Source organism: Talpa occidentalis, unplaced genomic scaffold (assembly GCF_014898055.3).
Source record: "Talpa occidentalis isolate TD23 unplaced genomic scaffold, MPIMG_talOcc4v2.1 talOcc4.8, whole genome shotgun sequence".
Classification (NCBI taxonomy): domain Eukaryota; kingdom Metazoa; phylum Chordata; class Mammalia; order Eulipotyphla; family Talpidae; genus Talpa; species Talpa occidentalis.
This window is the reverse complement of record NW_023605194.1, coordinates 104,104,832-104,122,186: the sequence shown is the minus strand read 5'-3', so window position 1 is coordinate 104,122,186 and position 17,355 is coordinate 104,104,832. Positions and strand designations below refer to the sequence as shown.

Genomic DNA, 17,355 nt, shown 5'->3' with positions numbered 1-17,355 from the left:
CATTTCTCAAACTTATCTGAAATTGGAATGCTTAATTTTTTTTCGAACTTACTAAACCAAAATTACTATTGATATAATTTGAACCAGGATTCACTGTTTAGTTTTTTCAGCATGGTACTGAAAAGGATAAACTTTAGTAGGAAATTAAAAGTAGATAGTAGTGTGAGTAAAGATGATTACTATCCAAACTCTTTACATGTGGAGGCAAAAAGAATGTTGTGATTTTTTTTTTTTTTGGTAGCAAATCATGAACTACTTCTGTGTTCTTGAGTAACTTCTGTTTCTTCACCTTTCTGTGTCTCAGTTTTCGTCGTGATAAAGAGGAAAATACTACTTGCCTTGTGAGGCCATATAAGGAGTAAATAGTACTGATCTTATATGGTTATTTTTGGCTCTTAAGTGCATGCTCAGTAAATACTAGCTGTTATCTATGTTACTCATATTTCAGATAAAGACATATTTGTTATGTTTGACATATAATTGTTTTATTACAGATTTTAATCTTAGCATAAAAATTCAGGTACATGATTGTGATGCTCTTTTCGGAACTATCTTCTCTATACACTTTTGTAATTCAAATTTTGAATTAAAGGGACTTGTTTTTACTGATAGAAAGGAAGCTTGAAAAGAGTTGCTAATCACTTCTAAGACTTTTATCTTCGCTTTTGCTCAAATATTTTTTCTAAGTGAGCTAAGGTTTTCAAGCTCTACTGAAGCCTAGATTGCTGCAGCTCAGGTCATAAATTTCGCTCTCCTACTCTGCTGTCGTAGTATTTCTTTGCAAATGATTAGAAACTAGCATTAAGAAGAGTTTGACCTAATGAATCTCTTAGTACAAAGGTAGCAAACTGGAAGCCCTGGTTGTGGTTGGTTGGTTCTCTTCCAATTTTTTTAAAGAAAAGCAATGAGGCTTAATTTCAGTACATGTAACTGGACCTCTGTTGTTTTTGTTCCTCTCAGTTCTTTTTTGCTTTGTTGCATCTTGGCATTTTGAAGACATTTGAGTTTATAATCTCTGCATCTAGCATATTTCAAGGATTTTCTTATTTTGTTTTTAATGTTTTCCTAGTACATATTATCCCCATTAAAAGTTCCATCCAAAATAATCAAAGATTTTCAGCGAAATAATTGTTTCTAAGATCAAACAAGTTTAGGAAACTGTACTATCTTTTCCCCTTGGAAAATCATAAGGCATGGTGGAATCTTGACTAGTTGTAGTAGCAACTTGTTTAACTGTTGTACCCGTCTTTCCTAAAATTTTCCCAAGACTTTTTGGTGGAGGGTTAAGTCTTATTTTGAGGCACTTTTATGAGATGTAATTTGTGAAACACTGAAACTGACCCAAAGACACACTTAGGGTTTTGTCTCTAACTTTATTGAGGTACAATCAAAGTACAATAAAATATATATATTTAGGTCTGCACTTTGATCAGTTTTGACATCTGTATACATCTGTGAAATGCTAGAGTCAAGGAAGAAAATAATGACATCACCCTGCAATAACACCTCTACCCTGCTGTAATCTAACCCTTCCTGCCCTCTGTGCTGGGCCCCACATATCTGGTTGCTGTCACCATAGATGAATTTGCATTTTCTAGAGTTTTAGACCCTTGTTTTTGAAAGTTCAAATTCTGATCTTTAGCTAAGTTAGAGTGAAGATCTCTGATAGTCTATGCTGATGATCATTGTCACACACTTAGTTTCACAGAAATCATTTAAAACCCCAATTATTCAATATTTGGGGAAATGCCCCCCCCCCAGTGGCGCAGGGGTGAGTCTCAGTGGTGACACCACATCCCCGGCCCGGGGGGCTGCCCACAGGGCGGCGGCAGACTTCTCCTGTCTTGCCCGCTGCTCCCTTCAGCCGTGTGTTTCATCAGTCTGCCTGTTCTGCTCCCGGCTCTGTCTCTGGTGGATCCTCTCACCCTCCAGCACCTCTGGCCTGCATCCCAGTTCTTCTACACAAAAATAAATAAGTAAATCTTACCAAAAAATGAAATGATTTTCCCCCTAAAACTGCATAAAAGATAACAGTGAAAATAGAGAATGTAGCGACTACAGCTCTGTAAGGAAGCAGTTACGGACAATGATTTCATTCTTTCCAGTCATCCATTGCTAAAGTTTCTGTGCTCGCAGCCTGCTGCATCATGCTGACACAGAAGTACTGACCTCTGCTACTCTCTGGGCCTAGTTTTGGGGAAACATCGGTCACTTCTGTCTCCTCCTTGCCCTTTGCCGTCAGTTACCTGATAGAAAAAAATAGGTAGAGGATAAAAATACCTCTCTGGGAGTATTTTCATTTGGGAGTCGTGACTTTTACCTTGCTTATAAGAGAGAGAGTAAGTGAAGTAAAAATGCCAATACATTTTATGATACTGATGTGGTCCAGCCAAAAATGCAATTGCTACTTTTGATTGGAACACATTACAGAATTATCACATTTATGGGCACTACTTTTCTAGTTAATGATTTTTAAGTATCTTTAAAATTTCATAGATAAGTTGCTTAATGACTAACAATTCTGAAAAGTCTTTACTTTGCTGTAAAGTTGTGCTTGATTTACTGTACTAGGATAGAAAGTACAAAATAATAAATGATGACTTTTGTTTACATTCTAATACAGATGATCTTTTATCTCTCTGTTTGAACCCAGCCATACTTTATGCTCTGAGGATATATAGTGCTGTTAAAGTTTTTTTTTAACAGATAAAATTCATTCAGTGAAAGAAAGTTATTGAGTTATTTCAATTATAGCTATTGAATGTTAGAAATTAAAATAATAAAATGACAAAATGATGAAATTTTTTTCAAAAATTTTAACAACTCCATAAAAATCTAAAGAAATAGTTAAGATATGCATTAAAGATTTGAGAAATGTGTTTCATAGATCAAAATATCCTGTGCTTTACCCTCATAAATGCTGCTGGTGGGAGTATAAATGGTATAGCTGCCTTGGAAAATAGTTTAGCAATACCTCAAAAATGCTAAGCATAGAGTTACTATATAGCCCAGCGATTCCATTCCTAGGTATTTACCAAGAGAAGCAAAAACATATATCTGTACGAAATCTTAGATGTATATTACTTAGCAGCATTATGTGTTATATCCAAAAGGTAGAACATGGGCCTCCCCGGTGGCGCAGCGGTTGGGCGCTGGGCTGTGAAGCTGCCCAAAGCCTTTGCAGCGCCGGTTTGATCCCTGGCCACTGGTGAGGGTCCCACATGGCGTGACAGACCTCTCCTGTCTCACCCGCTGCTCCCCTCAGCAGTGTATTTCGTCGGTCTGCCTGTTCTGTTCCCCGCTCTGGCTCGGGTGAATTCTCTCACCCTCCCGCACTTCTGACTGTACCCAGTGCTTGTATAAATAAATAAATAAATAAATAAATCTTTTAAAGAAATACATGAAAAACCATGGTCTGGACATAAAGGTAGAACTCTCATAGCTAACAAGGAAAAGAAAAATACCAGTTATAAAGAATGTACTTTTTAGTGGAAAATAGGGAGTATTTGTTCAGAAATAAATTAGAAGAAAAAGAAAATTAATATGAGAACTAAATTCACCTTAAAGTCTTTATTAAGGATTTTCATCTTTTTATATGAAGCAGAAAAGCAGCTGGAGGACCCCAGGGTATTTGGTCTGATGTGAAATTAGAAACCAAAAATGAGACACAGAGTAATTCAATCTGTATCCATTGCTTAGATTTTCAGGGAGAGTCACATTGGTGGTATTCACCACCAGGTTGCCTGTTGTGGGCAGAGAGAGGGAAACCAGATTCTGCTCACTCCGGAAGCAGGACTGACGGCAGGTGGAGAGTGCATAGTCCAGAGCAGCAAGTCTCTGCTCTGTCTGATGTGCAGTTACCACTCACTTTCCCTGCCCATTCCAGACAGTGTCAGAGCCTTTAGGATCCAGAGATCCTTTTAGACATTATTTCTTGATTAGAATTGATTTGCACTTAACATGAAGCTATTTGTTAGTCTTTGTATAGATCAGAGTGATTCTATGAAAATGTTTGTATTCATTCAAGATGTGTGACATTGTTGAAAAGTTGATCAAATGCTTTCTCTGATAATCCATTATGCTGTATTAGAGCAGGTAAATCTCACACTTTCGTTTGCTTTGTCAGGGGCCTTTTCTATGAAATAATTACATAAACATTTAGTATATAAAACCAGGGAATGCAGAGTTCTGTGGGTTAAAACAGGAAGTGGGGGCAGCTAGGTGCAAGAAGCAGCAGGCAGTAGAGAGCTCTGTCTACTTTATTTCTGTTCTATTCCCACAGCACTGAGATACTTTCTCTCAAATCAGTTTTGAGAAATAGGGTGAAAAATCTTGGTCAAGTGAAAATAATGCTGTCACACTTTAATGACCTTTTGGTGAACAATGGGCCACATGTGTGTTTTCTGGATAGTGTGTGGTGGACTATCATGTCTAGGTTTCTCTGAGTACGGTCTAGGATATTCATACAATGACAACAAAGTCACCTTTTGACTTATTTCTCAGAACATAGCCCTCTTATTAATGAGTGATGACTGTACTTTCTTAGGAATTAAAAGGTCTTATTTTTAACTTGTTCATTCAATCAGTGCTGTAGATGTATGCTACAGTCACTAATCAACCATGGCTTCTCCGTGTCATTCTTCAGTTGAAAGTGATAGTTTGAACGAATAGGCTTTTGAGAGCTCAACCTGTTCCTGCTTTAAGATTTTTTTTTTTTTATTTGTGGGACCCTTGCCGGTGGCCGGGGAACGAACTGGCGCTGCAGAGGCTGCGGGCAGCCTCGCAGCCCAGCACTCAACCGCTGTGCCACCAGGGGAGGCCCCCTGCTTTAAGATTTTTAGAGAATTTTAGTTAAAAAATTCATATCCACAATGAAAAGACAAAACCAATAAAATGCTCAAAAAGCTTGAGCAGATGCTTTACTATAGATGATGCTCAAATGAGCAATAATAAACACATTCTTAGTCATAGGGGAAATATGAGTTAAAACCTAAAGGACATGCCATTTCACATCACTGGAATAGCTGTGATTAAAGACACAAGAAATTCCAATGTTTGGAGACTGTGGAGCAACAGAAGTTCTAAGTTTTACCACTGGAGAGCTGTTCTATGACCTAGTTCCATTCCTAGTGATTTCCCGAAAGAAATGTGAAAACATACTCAGCAAAAGACTTGAGTAAGAGTGTTTATAACAACTTTTTCATAATAGTCAAAATTTGGAGACAACCCCAAATATCTATCGATAAATTATAACGGAATACTACTGAACAATAAAAAGGAACCACCATGAATAATTTCAGAAGTTGTGTTGAAAGACAGAAGCTAGACACTAGAAAGAGTTTTAAATATGCATTTTCTACAAAGTCCAAGAACAGTCAAAGCTAAGTTGTAGTGCTAGAAATCAGAAAGTGGTTGTCTCCCGTAAAAGGGCTGTTGGAACACAAGCAGCTTGGGGTTGATGGAGCTCGCTTGGGTTCTGGTTACATGGGCTTTTAAAATTACCGAATCTCACTGATGTGAGCGCATTGGATATATGCATTTTATTGTACGTAAGTTGTACTTGGATTTGAGAAGTGTTAAGCCATTTAAATGATAGTGTAAAACTGAAATTCTGAAATGAGCTCTATCATTCTTTCCCTTGGACGGGGAAAGGGGAGTGAAGATCCCAGTCTGAGGCAGAAACAGTGGGATTGATTGAAGAGCTAAGGATATCCATTGGGAAGAAAAGCCAGGGGTAGGCAAGTAAGTGTGTCCTAGGAATTTCAACTTATTAGTTCTCTCATAGAAAGCAGTCATTTTCTGATATTTATTTTCTACGATCTATAAATTATAAGTTAGAGCTAGGAAAACATGGTATGTCTAGGTTTAGCTCACTGGTTATTTTAAGTTTGGTAGTATTTTTTAATCACCTAGTTATCTTTCTAAATACACTTAGAGTCTTAGGCTGTAATAAAAATATTATTGAAATGCTTGTAAAGTCTTCTAAACATCTGAAGCTTTTATTTCTTAGTCTTTGTAGTATTTGAGGCAAAATTTTCCCCCGATTTATCCTGTATCAAACTCATGTAAGGCAATTTTTAGTTAATGTAACCTACTTTAAAATGTGAGAATATAGTAGTTGATTAGTTTCTTTTTAAATTTAATATTTACAGTAGGGATCAGAAGTGCAGATTTTTAGACCTATGCCCATGCCAATGGCCAGTTGTTTGCCTCTCTCCTTTCTAAATCTGCCCCTTGGAGATATCCCTAGTTCATAAACAGTAGACTGATTAGCTCTTGAATGGAAATAAACCAAGTGAAAGGGATTTCTCTTTGAAAACTGCATGTCCCCCTACAGAAGTGTAATTATTTAAAGATCTGCTCTTCTAAATAATGTTGTCTACGATCACAATGTTAAAGTTTAAAAGAGGTAGTTGAATCCTAGGTACATGGCTAATAAGGAATTGACAGTATTTGAGCAATAATGTGTAGGAGGAGAGGGTAGGAAAGTTTTTTGAAGCAAAGATTTCTGTTTATACTCCATACCGTAATCCATCAAGCAAAGTGGCTCTTTTAGGAGGAGAAAAACATAAAAGAGGTGGACCAGGAGTTATTTTATTTTGGACTTTAGAAAAACAAATGACATCAAAGTAATTCCTTATCCAATTTCAATTTGAAATGGATGTCAGTAGTTGAAATTGGATAAGGAATACTTTGAACTGCATGTCATTTAAATGTATTTATGTCTTTCGGCGCAAGCTGATTTTGTTAATCACATGCTACTAGTCATAAAAATAGAAAGTGTATTAAATTACTTTAATTAGAGTTTTACAATGCTTATAATTAAGCCTATATTTAACTGATTTTTATTTTTTCCATTTTTTTCTTAACTAGGTCCTTTCTGATGTTGCTTGAGCTTATTCTCCTGCAGTTGATCTCATTCCTGTTGGCTAAATATTAAGTCCCATCACAACATAAAGTTAATGCTCAAATGTTTTAGGCTTAACTTATAATACCAGAAAATATGGAAAAAAACTTTGCCTGTACATCAGATGACCTAATTCCTTTTCTTCTATTCCTAGAAACACCATCACATTTATAAATGATCATATTCTTTTGTCACATCTTTGGCTTATTCTACACTGAAGAACATAGTTGAGTTTTTGGAAAGTACAGGATTTATAGATTTGGTCTTTAATATTCATACACTTATATTAATATTGCAATTAATGAAGCAGGAAATTATTGGTGTATAACATGAATGTTTATTGTGTAACAGTAATATTTCAATTATAAATATTTTTTAAAAAATAATTTGGTTTAGTACATGTCTTTTTCTACTGTAAGTTGATAATGGTTTCCTAAAGTTTATTTTATAAAGATGATTCATTTTAGTTTTGTGGTACTAGTAGGATGCTAATGTTAAATTGGTGTGTTGAGTTGTATAAATGTTTATATTAGTATTTAAATAATGAAATATTGGACAGTTAGTTTACACCAAGTGTTTTTGCAGTCCAGGGGTGAATGTTTCTGCTGGTTTCATGCCTAGTGCAGTTTCAAAAAAGCGAATATGAATTCACTGATTTTTATCTTTTCTTCATGGACTCTTTCTTAGTGTCAGAACCAAATTTGAAAAAAGCTTCATGTGGAGCAAGAGAAATCAGAGGTTCTCATTTTCTGTAATCAGAAAAAAAAAGACAAAACAATAGCTATCCAAGAATGCATTCTAGTAAGATCTTTGAAGCATTGTGTCAGTGAGAGGAACTGACTGATTTGCAGTACAGTTAATGCTGAAACAATCTTTACCAGCAATATAGTATTATCAGGATTTTGAATGTTTAGAACATTATGTTAAATTGTGATTATAGTTTTAATGCTTTGTCTCTTTGAATTAAATCTGTATCCACAAAGATGTGCAGCATAATTGTTCATATATTTATTTACAGACTACAATTTTCGTCGCAGCTCAATAAATAGTCTTTCCCCTATTAGTGCTACCCTCTCTTCTGGGACTCCCAGCGTGCTTCCTTATACTTCAAGGCCTTATTCTTATCCAAGCTATCCCTTGTCACCAACAATATCACTTGCTAATGGCAGCCATGTTGGACAGCGACTATATATCTCCAATCAGGCCTCATTCTTCTGAAGAAAATACTGTAAACATTGATATGAAAGTTTCTTTGTAAAGCATGCAAATTAAAATGCTGTTTTATTTTAGAATCGGGTTTGCATATTTGGTTTTAAAGTGATAAATATATATTTATTTCAACACAGTAAACATAACTCAGACAGTAATTCAGTTGTTGAACTTATAAAAATGCTAAGTTTAAAAAGTTATTCAGTGGTTTCACTTGATAAAGGTATAACAAACTACTGTTCTTTTAAAACTTTTGGGATTTTAAATATTTCTAATTCCTGAGTGAGCAGTAGAACCCAGTAGTTTATGTTAAATTTTTTCATAATAATTTTGCTAAGTAGCATTTCACAAATAGTAAAAACATCTGCAGACAGTTGTCCACTAGATTTGCTTACCAAGGATCACTATCTGTACTAGAGATTAAGAGTTATTTACCTGGAAGCATCTATTATGTAAAAGAAATGAAGGGCAAAAAAGATTAACAGGCAGATTCTATGCAGTACTGAAGAAAAGCACTCTACCATTGTGGTCCTTGAAAATAACTATAAATATTTTAGTTCATAATTATTTGTTCTAGGAATAAATTATAATTTTGATGTTGATGTATTTAAAGTTTTTATAGTTATGCTTCATTTGTGTTTTTGATATTCACTGTATAGTTGTTTGAATAATAATTGTTACGGTTTTTTAATGTTGAAATCATGTGTTAATTTTTGTACTTGAATTCAAATTCTTTGACATTAAATATGATGCTTCTAATGTGCGTGTGTTTGATTTTTATTAGTATGCACAAAAATATTAACTCACAGTTTGACTTTACTTGAGAACAATTTCCCATTCTAGTTACGCCATCGTACTTTAAGTGGCTTCCAAAACAGGATGTTGCAGACAGAAAATTGTTAGTTGCATAAAACACTAACAGAAGGGCCTCCCTGGTTAAGTCTCAGCACTATAAAGCTATTCGCAGCCACTACAGCGAGTTCCATACCCGGACAGGACAGGGAGGTGACCTACATGGCGCATCAGAACTCTCCTGTCTCACCTGCTGCTCCCTTCAGCAGTGTATTTCAGTCAATCCACCTGTTCTGCTCTCCACTCTGTCTCTGGTGTATCCTTTCACCCCCCACAACTCTAACCTACACCCTAGCTCTTGTATGCATAAATAAAAAAATCTTTTTTTAAAAAAAGGGAGTAACAAAAGACCTTTTTAGGGGCCAATAGAAATATGAAGCCAGTGAGGTTTCCAACCCTTTCATTTATGAATGATTAATGGATCCAGGTGATTTGACTATTAATAGTTTTTTTAGTATTCATTTATAATGAGTTTCTAATGATGGCTCACATAATTGATAATCAGAGACAGAAATATTTCCACTCTTAGAAACCAGACATAACTTTGTTAATCAACTCATTGTGTAATTGTATGGGGACGAAGAATTTGCATACATCGAATTGGAAATGATTGCAGTTATTTCTCTTTAACTTTCCAGCAAAAGTTATATGTAAATTAGTCTCAGATTTTGTACTCTAAAGAAGGTTCATTCCATATGACCATGTGCAGTAGTTAACTTTCCAGGTTGCTGCCTTAGATTTTGTACTTTAAATGAACATAGACACTATATCCAGCATTAATTTTTTCCCTGACATAACTGTTTAAATTACATAGATTTTTCAAATTTAATTACCATGACTTACAGGTTCATTATCTCTCCTTCAGCAAACATATAATGAGTGTTTGTTTTGTCAACTACTATGGTAATACCCCTTGGGATATAGAAGTGACTCAGACTCCAGATGAAAAATAAACACATGTAATTTTTTTTTTATAGAAACATTTGGAATGGCCCAAATCATCATAGTTAGTTTCCATGTAGCTTTTTCACTTTGAAAAAAAAAAAAAAAAGTGTGTTTGGAGGTTCATAATAATATAATGAGAAACAGGAAGGTTTGGTTTTAGGTTTGATTACTGCTTCTGCCAAGTAACAGCTCCTTGAAACTTGATGCTGAATCATAGTTTTCACATCTATAAATGGTGATACATACTGTATAATATGAAAGGCATAATACCTAGCAAAGAGAAGGTATACAGATGGTAGCTGTTATTATTTGGGTATCATTATATAAAAAATGCAGTGTTTATACCAGTTTTTCATCTCTTCTGCTTCCTTTAACCAGAACTACAGAAATCAGTACATTATATCATCACTTTCTATAACATTAATGGATGAGCAGTTAATTTTATTCATAGTGCATTGCAGCTTGTGAAGATGGCATACTCATTTGCTGCTTTTATTCTTAGAGCATAGGCTGTATAAGGTCTTTGAGTTGAATGAGGTCTTACCATGTCACTTGATTATAAACCCTTATTAATAAGTCTCGTAGCTATGTGACAGGGTTCAATGGCCAGAGAAACCATTTTAAAGAGAGCTCTTTGTCAAATCCTCCCCAACTTTGTGCAAGAGACAATGGCTGAGATATGCAGTATGTCCCATTTGGCCATGATCCATCTTGCATAAAATCCCTTGTAAGCAGATCAAGAAGCCTACCTAGAATATTTAACCTTATTTATGTAATTCTTTAAGTGTTAGAATGGAAATGATTTCACTAACAATGCCATGAAATCTAGAGGCCGTAATAGAAAAGGTAGCTGTAGGGAAAAAGTACCATGGGTTATGTCAAAAGAAACAACTGAACAATAATTGCAAATTGCAAAGGGCTAATTAAGTGAATATTTCTAGGTAACAAGGGGGAAAGGACCATCCTCTCGAGAAAAGGGGGGATAAGATGTATGACCTAAGCAGAGACAGAGATTCCTTAAGTGTTCAAAATAGGGTTTATCTTACACATGCAAATTAAATGCAGAAATTCAGAAGTTTGACTTCTTAAGCTTTCAAGTAAATGACAATTCTTAGGCATTGCAGGTGGGATTATGTATTGGTATAATTCATATAAAGAATAATCTGGTGGCTATGATCAAATTTACAAATAGTTGATTCTTTTGCCCTAGGAGTTCTGGGATATATTTGCATGTGTGTGTAAAGTGATATATGTGAAAGGGCTGTTCATTGAAACATTGTTTGTAACACAAATACCCATTATGAGGAGGCTGATTAAATAAAATGTGTTGGTGGATGCTGTTGTACAAAAAGAGAATGAGGGTGCTCTTCTGATCTTAAAAGAGATGTTAGGTGAAAAAGAACAAGGTTTACAAATACGTGTCTAATACTGTATTTTGAGTATGTAATACTGTATTTTGAGTAAAGAGGGAGAAAACATTTGCTTATTTTTGCACATAACAACTGCAGGTGGATATGCAAAAAGCAATGATAAATTTTTCTCTTTTTTTTAAGTAAAAAGAAATGTTCTCAGAAACAAAACGATGCTCTCTAGTGAACCACAATCTGATTATTTACTCAATTCCCAGAAGCTTCAGTGGTTTCTGAGCAGGAATCCAGATCAAGATAAACCCAGGGGGTAAACACAGTAGTGCACGCAGATATGCAGTTAACCATCTGGACTTAGTGGGTCCAATGTACTTGAAATGTGTGTCTAATTATAATGTAAGAAGCATGTATAATCTCTGGTAGGAAAAACCCAGTGAAGGCCCTAAGGTTTGCAAAAAAGACATTATCTCAGGGCCTCCCTGGTGGCGCAGGGATTAAGAGGCAGCCTATGAAGCAATCCGCAGCCTCTGCAGCATGAGTTTGATTCCCGGCAGGCCAGGGAGAAATCCACAGGTGGGACAGACCTCTCCTGTCTTGCCCCCTGCTCCCCTCAGCAGTGTACTTCGGTCAATCTGCCTGTTCTGTTCCCCGCTCTGTCTTTGGGTGAATCCTCTCACCCCCTCATCCCTGGCCTGTACCCCAATTCTTGTATAAAAATATTTTTTTTTTTAAAAAGACATTATCTTAGGCAAATAATTCACGTCCTTCTAAGAAACCTCTTTGAGCTAGTGACTGGGTGAACTGGGTATTACTTGATCACGTAAAGTTGAACGCGTCCAGTCTGGAGGTCTCTGTCGGTACTGCCATCCTTACTCAATCTCTTCTCTATGTAGACTTCCTAAGATCAGTTGGCTGAGAGAAAAAGTATTTCGAACCCTGTGTTCTAATGATAATGGAAGTCATGAAAGCTTGTCTGCTATACATCCTCCAGAAACTACACAGAACACTGACAAAAGAAACCCCCATAGGGACCACAACTTCAGCATAACTGGAGATCACTACAATTTGCAAACTCCTTGTGCCTAAAAATAAATATGGACATCAAGTTTCAGAAGTTATTTTTTTTTTTAGTTTTTGATACAAACCTTTGTGGAGCGCAAAGGGTGTCTTGAGGGATCTGGAAAACTAGAAAGCAGGAGTGGAGGGCCTAGGGCTGAGCTAGCAGAAAGTCTACCCTGACTGAAAGGAAAGAAAAAATCCTGGCATGTGCAAGCAGCCCTGGAAAGGCTGTACTTCCGGGAGGGAAGTGATGAGAGCTGGACAGGTCCTCTGGATTCTAGGTGGCGAAGGAGGGGGAAAAAGCAAGAGGAAAATTCAGAATCTTGCAGTACAAATGAAGCTAGAAAATAAGGGCATACAACCCCTAGCAACCCCTCTCCACTTGGGAAATCTGATTATTCTTCTCAGCCTTCTTGAGGAATCTGGAGGATGAGCTTTTTTTTTTTAATTAATATTTTATTTTATATAATTCTTACATCATTTTTCATCTTTTCACAATGTATGCATTATCATTTTGGTTATATTCCCCATACAATTGCACCCCCCCTTATTTTGACCCTAGTCCTTCCTCTCCCCTCCCCCCCCCCGTGTGTCTTTGGTTTATAGTCGCTTGTTGATTTTGATTTTTACTCTATTAATTAGTCTTTTTCCTGGTCCCTTATTTAAGTTTTCTAAATTCCTGCTATGAGTGAGACCATCCGGTATTTTTCTTTTTCTTTCTGACTTACTTGGCTGAGCATGATCCCTTCTAGCTTTTAACCAAGATCTGCGGGAGATTCAGGTCTTGGCTAAAAGCATCTGCGTGGGCCCGTCTCACCCACCATCCTGTCGCCTGGGGTGGGCGGTGAACCCTTGCTCCCGGGTGTAGCGGTCCTGGCTCTGGGAGTGCTTTTCCAGTATCGCTCCCCCCACCCCCACCCAGGGTGGGCTGGAACCCTTCGGTCAACAACAGCAGAGCTCCCCAGCCAGCATCTCTCCCAAAACAGCTGGATTGCGATTCCCCCTTTTCCTTCTGCCATGTGGACACGGCACTAAGGCATCCAGGTGTCATTCGAGGCCACTGCCCTAGTGTAGCTGTACTTCGGGTGTACCTGGGCGTCAGGCGGGCCACATCTTCCCCCTTCCCCAGATGGCTGCATTGTAGGAATTATTCACAAGCTACTTACCTCACCGTCTCCTTGGGGATCACCGACCCCTCGGACCCCTAGCTATCTATGGGAACAGGAGGATATGGCCTGCTTCGTGCTACTTACTGTTTGAGGCATGTGGGAAGGAGAAAACAATGAACATGCCCTCTTCACCTACTCTGGTGAAGATTTATGCAAAAGGATGCACGTTAGTTCCTTCTCTCCCAAGTTGTCCTCAGGGGAGGCCAGTGCCACCCTCCACCCCTCCAACCCGGGCAAAAATGACTTGTTCCAAAAATGACTTGTTCCTCCCAACAGCTCGAGACATTACCTCAATTATCCTGCAGGGGGAGACATCTTCCAGCTTATGAGGGAAAAAAACCTGCAATGTCAGCAACCTGGCTTAGTAAATGCAATTGCTTTTACAAATGAAAAGTTGAAAATATATCACCCGCTTGAGTCCTTATTCTAGTTTTCTTGGGTAGAGGATAATTCTATCTTTTTTTAATTGAAAAAGGAATTCAAAAGAGTAAATCTTAGTTGAGCATTGTATAATATGTATGTAGAATGTAAAATGGACTATAATTTCTGCTGTATTTTAATCTTGTTCATTATCAGATCGATAATGTAGAATTGAATTTTAAAAGATCCATCATCCTCAGTGAACATGCACGCACTTACAGGCATAAATTACCCCAGTTTATTTTTATTTTCAATTTTATTTTATATTTTAAAAGGACAGGCTTATTAGGAAAAGATAAAGGAAAAATAGAAACACCTGCATAGGCACAGGTGGGCAGACAGCTGCCACCCCTCAGAGCTTAAACTGTCAATATAGAAAATGAAAAATCCTGTAAGTTTCACATCTTATTATTTGAAAGTTAGAATGTTTCCTACTGGGCACTGAGTGGCAGAGAACAACAATTTGCCCTGCTTTCAGAAGGTTCCTAAATGTAGCTAGCCATGTAAAAGGCCAATGTGCACATTTTTTCTTCAGTAAAACCATTTCTGTTCATCCACGATTTAAAAAAAAAAAGTGTTACCATCAGTCAACCTTAGTTGAGGATTGTATGCTATTTATTGCAGAGCTAGTTCTTGGTGGTCCACAGAATCAAAAAAGAATAACTGGGCACCTGCTTTAATTTGTTGGTATGTCTAAAGAGTTAGCAAGATACACCCGGTCATAAGCAAAGGCCATGAGAATACGTGAGATATTCAGTCCATAATTTTGCCATATGCTGTGTTCGCAGTCTGAACATGTTATTCCATGTTAAGTTCATACCAGAAGATTTTTACACTCCAGGGCTTGTTGACTTCATAAAATTGTAACCTGTTGTTTTTGATAGAGCCAGTGTCACCTCTAAATAACGAGAATTCCATTTGGGGGATTTTTGCAGTGCCACCAGGTACAGGGCCTAATTCAATTCTGCAAATTCAATTCCATGCATAATCAGGAATGTTGGGGGGCGGGGATAAAGGGTAGGGGGAAAATAAGTAACTATTATTGTCTGAATGGCAAGGAGTCACGCACAGTAATACTAGGGTCCAACTTAGTGCTGTCTTATTTATATCCTACATCCACACCCTCGTTTATACCCTGTTTCCTTGTGTGAGTAGCTAACATTTATTCACTCCTTACTAGTGCCAGTTATTTGTTCAGTAAATTTTTGTTGAGGTAACTTTTTAAATATTACACAGCTGTGAAGAAAGATAAAGGTAACATCTGGGACAAAATAGATGGGCTCTGAGGTAATTGTATTGAGTGAAAACCCTCAAAAAGTGAAAGACAAGATATCAGATGGTTTCACTCATCTGTTGAATATAAATACCATAAAAACACTAATAAACAAAGAATAGAAGGAATAAAACTTGAACTTAGCAAAAAAAAAAAAAGAAAAAGAAAAAGATAATGGTTATTGGAGGGAATAGGGGGAAGGGAGGATGGTGTGGGAGGGAGGCAGATGGGGTACTGGCCATATGTGGTTTGGTGGAGGGGAAAAAACTGTGTAAAAATGTTTTCTTAGCATCTAGAACACAGTAAAAAGACTCAACATAAAAACAGCTTCTCTCTGAAGTAACAACTACAACTATCTTCTTTTGCAGGGTTTTGGAAATCCCTCGGGTGAATACTGACAGGTGAATGAGTTTATTTTTGCCATTATCAGTCAGAGCCAGTACACACTAAGAATTGAGTTAATGGGCTGGGAAGGGAACTGAACATAATAATAATAATAATAATAATAATAATAATAATAAAAACAACTGTGATAGTTACAAATAGCTATTCCAAGCTTACTTCTCTTTTAAATTCTTCTCATAAGTATCATTTCCCATTGAGATACTGTTCCTGTTATCATAGAACATTTCATCTTTTCATTTCAGGGCCCAAGTCAAAATTCCACAATCCCACATGAATTCCCCTTGCTGATGGTTGGGATGGACTCTAAGCACTTACGTATGGAACCCATGAAAAAGCTTTTGATTATACATTCATATCCCAGACAGGGTTCATTATGTAATTTAGGTACAAGTTAATTAAGGAACAAGATTTGCATTAAGCACATCTCAGTTGATGAAATGCCAATTGGGGCTCCATTTCTTTGCAAATGGAAGCCCTGATGCTGTTTTGCTCTCTGGCATCTTTGTTTTTCCATCCCCTGGTGCTTTGCTTATCTTTGTTCTTTTGTCTTCTTATTTACTTTGGAGATTTTAAAATTCTATATTTTATAATATATATATATATTATATGTTATATATGTATTTTAAAAAATATATTTTTTACATCATTGTTCATTTTTGTACAATGTTTGATTTCTCCTCTCAGGGGTTGTCCCTATAAAATTCCCACCACCAAGTAACCCGCACCCCATCACCGTAGTCTCTCGTGCTCTTCTCTCCCCTGCTTTTATACTCCCTCCCCCTCCCCTGCTGAATGGCTCTCATTTATAGTTTCCTGCAAGTTCTGTCTCTTTTTTTCCCCATCCCTTATTTGTTTCCCTATATTCCTCCTAAAGGTGAAACCATCCGATATTTTTCTTTTCCTTCTGGCTTATTTCACTGAGCATTATTCCTTCCAGCTCCATCCACATTGCGTGAATGGTATGTGTTTATCTATTTTGATTGCTGAATAGTGTTCCGTGTGTATGTGATTTTGAACTTTGATAGAAGCAAAATAACAAAGGTCAAAGGTGATAAAGAAAAAATAGCTACTGAGTGCCTGGATTAAAGATCAAAAGATTAAGCTTTAACATCTGTTTTAATCCCTTGATTTATTAGTTTTACCCTGGCAATAGCAGTGTGCATGTGTATTCTGCTGTAAACATCATGTTTATTACTGAAGTTCTTGTAAGGAAAACAATTTCGTAAAGTGAATCTGAAGTTTCATAGCTTCACCTCCTTTTATTTAAATTAATAGTTTGGGGCTTCCCCAGTGGTGCAGCGGTTGAGCTCTGGGCTGCGAAGCTGCCTGCAGCCTCTGTAACAGCCTCTGTAGCAGCCTCTGTAGCAGCCTCTGTAGCACCGGTTCGATCCCCGGCTGTGGGCAAGGGTCCCACATGGCTCACAGACCTCTCCTGCCGCCCGCTGCTCCCCTCAGCAGTGTACTTCGGTCCTTCTGCCTGCTCTGCTCCCCGCTCTGGCTCTGGTGAATTCTCTCACCCTCCCGCGCTTCTGACTGTACCCAGTGCTTGTATAAATAAATAAATAAATCTTTAAAAAAAAACTCTTAAAAAATTAATAGTTTGAATACATTTTTTGATAATTGATGGTTTTCTGATAACCATATATATGTATGTACATTTCAAACTATCAAATGCTTAATAACAACGGTGTGTTGGTCTGTTCTAATGCAATTTTATATATGTAATTTTATATATTAAAAATTTATATA

General features: G+C 37.0%; 1 protein-coding gene across 5 annotated transcripts in view; it reads left to right on the top strand.

Moving 5' to 3' along the window:
- The window catches only part of RBM46 (RNA binding motif protein 46), a 36,120-nt gene extending 20,531 nt beyond the window's left edge, over positions 1-15,589 (top strand). For 2 of the 5 annotated variants that reach the window (XM_037496895.1, XM_037496896.2), the window contains exon 5: positions 7,926-8,875. In XM_037496895.1, coding sequence (XP_037352792.1) covers positions 7,926-8,125 — 200 coding nt within the window. In that variant the 3' untranslated portion in view covers positions 8,126-8,875. Of the gene's footprint in view, positions 1-6,873; positions 8,876-15,569 lie in introns of those variants that run through there. The other 3 variants (XM_037496900.1, XM_037496897.1, XM_037496899.1) reach the window with 2 other exon arrangements.
- The last annotated feature ends 1,766 nt before the right edge of the window (positions 15,590-17,355 follow it).